This window comes from Myotis brandtii, unplaced genomic scaffold (genome assembly GCF_000412655.1).
Source record: "Myotis brandtii unplaced genomic scaffold, ASM41265v1 scaffold929, whole genome shotgun sequence".
Taxonomy (NCBI): domain Eukaryota; kingdom Metazoa; phylum Chordata; class Mammalia; order Chiroptera; family Vespertilionidae; genus Myotis; species Myotis brandtii.
Window position 1 is genome coordinate 1595602 of NW_005371832.1, and position 4043 is coordinate 1599644.

A 4043-nucleotide genomic window follows, 5' to 3' on the forward strand; every position below is an offset into this window, starting at 1 on the left:
CTCCGTGGGGGCGAGGCCGACACCCTCAGGAAGGTCCTCGTGGAGGTGCTGGCCGGTGAGTGGGCAGCGGGTGGCCCTTCGGAGGTCCCCAGGCCGGGCTCGTGCCGTGGGTGTCTGTGCACAGGACCCCCCTCTGGGGCCCGGGGCCCTGGGAAAGCCCCACCGAGGCCACCGCGGGGGGGCTGTGCAGGCTGCTCACTGCACCAGGAGCCACAGTCCCACCCGGCTCCCCCGTCCAGACCACCCCCTGCATCACCCGTAGGAGGGGGACCCGTCTCTAATTCGCACAGGGCACCACCTGTGGTCCTGCTCCCATGCCCATCGGTGGGAAGTGAACACTGTAGGGGGTCCTGAAGGAGTAGAAGGAGATTCCTGAATTCCCTCACCCAACCACCCAGGGGACCTACCAGCATAGATTAAGCCCCAACCAGGTGCAGAAAAACACCTGGACAGCGTGCAGAAAGGAACGGCCGTGTCCCTGGGCAGTGTGCACACCTCTGTAATCCCTCATCTTTAAGTCCTGCTGACCTAGGGCTCCTGTGAAGCACACGGGAGATGCAGTTAAAGGTGCGGGTGTGTGTGTGTGTGTGTGTGTGACAGCTCTGCCCCAGCCTCCGGCTGTGAACTGCCTGGCATCCTCACCCAGGCTTGCCCAGGTCCTCCCGACCCAAGCTTTGCCTGGGGGATACCCTCCAGAGAAGCCTCTGGCAGGGGGGTGGGGGGAGGGAGAACGTGAGCGTGCCCTAAAGGAAAGATCCAAAGGAAAGATCGGGGTCACCATTCCTTTTCTGACTCTCTTCTTCTAGCTCCTCGCCCAGCATGTGCTTTATCGTGGGAATGAGGTTCCAGGGTAGCATTTGTCTGAGGAGGGAGCTTAGGGGCACTGCCTGCCCAGACCCCAAGCCCCACTTTCACCATCTTTCTAAGTGGGAAGAGGAGTAGGGGGTGAGGACACAAAAGTTCAGCCTTATCTGGGTCTAAGGCCCAGCCGACCCCCTAGATGGTGGCAGAACAATGATAATAATAATAATAACAATAACTCAAGGCTGGTGGCTTAGCACTTCACGCAGGACTTGCAAATACATCCATTATTCCACGTGATCTTCCCAAAGACCCTGAGACTTACTGAGCGCTGGGAGGTGGTGGGCCCTGCGAAGGCTGTTCCACTGAGTCCGCAGCACTGTTACTGAGGGGGGCTCCTAACTGCCCACTTCACAGGCGAGGGAACAGAGGCTCAGGGGGCTAACAACTTGACCCCCACAGGCCTCACCCCACCCAGGAGGTCCTCCCCAAGGTCACCGGCTCTGTCTCCACAGACCCCCTCGATGGCCAGGACCCCGGTGAGCTCTGGACCCCCGAGCAGTCCCAGAGCTTTGAGGACGCCCAGGTGGAGCACAGCATCTCCAGGTACAGTGACAGGTCTCCCCTAAGATCCCGCAGGCCCCTCCCAGCAGAGAGCCGGGGGCGGGGGTGGGGGGTGGGCTGTGGGTCCCAGGACTGGAGTCCAAGGCAGTCAGAGCGGGAAGGGCCGGGGATGGTTCTGTCTAAACAGGCTGCCGGCCTGTGTGAGTTGGCCTGACTGCCAGGCGCTAAAACATTGAAATTCTTTCACAACAGTTTGTAAATAGCGGTGGCTCCAAGAATCCTGAATGGTCAGCCCCCTGCATCCCCACAATCCAGGAACAGTGAAGTTTTAGTGCTTCAGTACAAAACTGGGGTCCCCAGATCCGCTCCTTTGATGGGACCAGAATCAGTCTGATTGGCTCATGTCCATGTACTGGTATTAAACATGTTAATATAACCATGGAGCACACGTGTGCCCCTCCACACGCTCACACATCTCGTACCCCATCACGCAGGGCAGACACTGTGCAGCGAGGGAGGTGATGTGTTGCAATGCACTTGGAAGGCAGGCCCGGCCTAGAACTCGGGTCTCCTGACTCCAGGCTTCCCGAGCCCCATGGAGCTCCATCCCAGGGGTGGGGGTGGGGGTACTCTAAGCCCCGGAAGCTCCTGGTGTCTCCCCATCCTTCTCTGAGGCCACCCCGAGGCCTCCCACATGCTCTCCTTGTTCTCCAAGGAGCCTCCCGGAAGAGATCTCCTTCCCACCCACCTCCATCCTTTTCCTCCTGGCCTGCATCTTTCTCGGCAAGCTGCTCGCGGCCAGCGCCCTCTGGGCTGCGGCCTGGCGTGGGCAGACACGGGGGACACCCCCGGCCAGTGGGCCCGACTGTGACCCAGGTGACCAGCTCCAGACTGTGGCCATGACAGGTGAGCTTGGAGAGCAGTGCGGCTGGGCGGATGGGGCAGAGAGGGCAGACGGGGCAGAGAGGGCGAGGTAGGGAGAGAGGGCGTGGTGGCTGAGAGGGGTGAGGGAGGACTCGGTGTGTTGCAGGGCTGAGAGACACCTGAGAGGAGAGGACCCCACGTGAACAAGACGCCTGGAGGGGTCTGCGGGGACCACCCTGCCTGTGCACTCGCCCCTCGGCCACCAAGACTCCGGGTTCTGCTTTGGCAAAACACCACTTTGCCTGTCCTCTGCTTCCCCGGGCCCAGGGCTGTGTGTGTGTGTGTGTGTGTGTGTGTGTGTGTGTGTGTGTGTGTGATGGACAGCAAACATTCTCACAAATAAATCTGAGATTGCATGTTTAACTGGTTGTTTGGGGCGTCATGGAGTTCTCTTTTGCTTCAGGGTTAGGAGAATAAATCTTGATGAGGAAAAGCAACTGGCTCATTGGGACCTAAGACCTTAGGGTACCCTGTCCCTCCATTCTCACAGGCTCCAAACCGGCCATCTTTCTGTTCTCTCTCCCTTTCCTCGAGCTGACTGCCCAGTCCTGCCTCCTCTGGGATTTCTCTAGCCTCGTCTCCCTCTCCTCCTCTTGCCTCCCGTCCAGAAGTCCCTAGGATCACTGCTGGCCTCCCTGCCCCAGCCCCCCTCCTCCCTTCCCACCCCACCCACGTCCATCCAGCTCCCAGCTGACTCATTCCTTCTTCTCCCGGAGCTGCACTTTCATCACGCTACTTCCCTCCAGGACTTGAGTCACAGAGGGCAGCACCCCAGAACCGGGAACTCCTGACCAAAGCTCCTCATTGCACAGAAGGGAAACAGGCTCACAAGGGTGAGGGTTACCCAAAAGTCCCAGTAGAGCCTGGACATCCAATTGCACTTGGCGTTCAAGGTGCCCTTCCTCCAGCTCAGTCATTTATTCAACAGATCTTTTCTGTGCCAGGCATTGGAGACACAGAGCAAACAGAACAGGCAGTGATGTCAGCCCACGAGGAGCCAAGTTCTAATGGAGGGAGAGGAGCCGACAGTAGACAAGTCGGTCAGTGGTCAGGGGTCCGGGGTGTGCAGAAGGGCCGGGCCGGTGCCGTTCTAAAGGTGGTCAGGACACTCTCCAGCAGTCACCGGAGCGTCACCATGGACACAGCAACGCCCTCCGAGAAACGTAGCAGAAGAAAACACCCGTCCCCACACACACACCTGTGCAGAGAGCTCACAACCATGTGGTTCCCAGGTGCCAAGAGGAGAAATAACCCAAACGTCCACCAACTAAAACACGTCACCCACACCGTGGACTGTTATTTGACAACAGGAATGAAGCGCTGACACGCCACAGCGTGGAGGAACCTTATGATCAGCGCATGAAGCCCGTCACCACATCGTACAATCCATTGTTGGGACATGTCCTGAAAAGGCAAATCCACAGGCAGGAAGGAGATCAGCGGTTGTTGGGGGTGGGGAGTGACTGTGCTAAGGGATGTGGGTCTTCTTCCTGGGGTGATGACAACGTCCTAAAATTGCGAGTGTTTAAAAGCCACTGAGTGGTACACATTCAATGTACAATTTAAATGGATGAAAAAAAAAATAAAGGTGTCAGAGGCAGCGCGGTGGGAGGTGAGGGGGTGAACCTCAGCTCTCCCGGTACCCACACCCGCCAGGCCCCGAGCGCTGGGGAGCCCTGGCGGAGACCACCCGGGAGGGCCGCGGGGGCGAGGAGGAAAGGCATCCTTCACACCCGGGGCAGGGGCCCCCGCCC

General features: G+C 59.0%; 1 protein-coding gene across 1 annotated transcript in view; it reads left to right on the forward strand.

Moving 5' to 3' along the window:
• TREM2 (triggering receptor expressed on myeloid cells 2) overlaps positions 1-2657 on the forward strand; it is a 4862-nt gene extending 2205 nt beyond the window's left edge. The window contains exons 3-6 of the mRNA XM_014532968.1: positions 5-55; positions 1317-1407; positions 2081-2271; positions 2396-2657. Of these exons, the coding sequence (XP_014388454.1) occupies positions 5-55; positions 1317-1407; positions 2081-2271; positions 2396-2412 (350 nt within the window). The 3' untranslated portion in view covers positions 2413-2657. The remainder of the gene's footprint in view (positions 1-4; positions 56-1316; positions 1408-2080; positions 2272-2395) is intronic.
• Positions 2658-4043: the final 1386 nt, after the last annotated feature.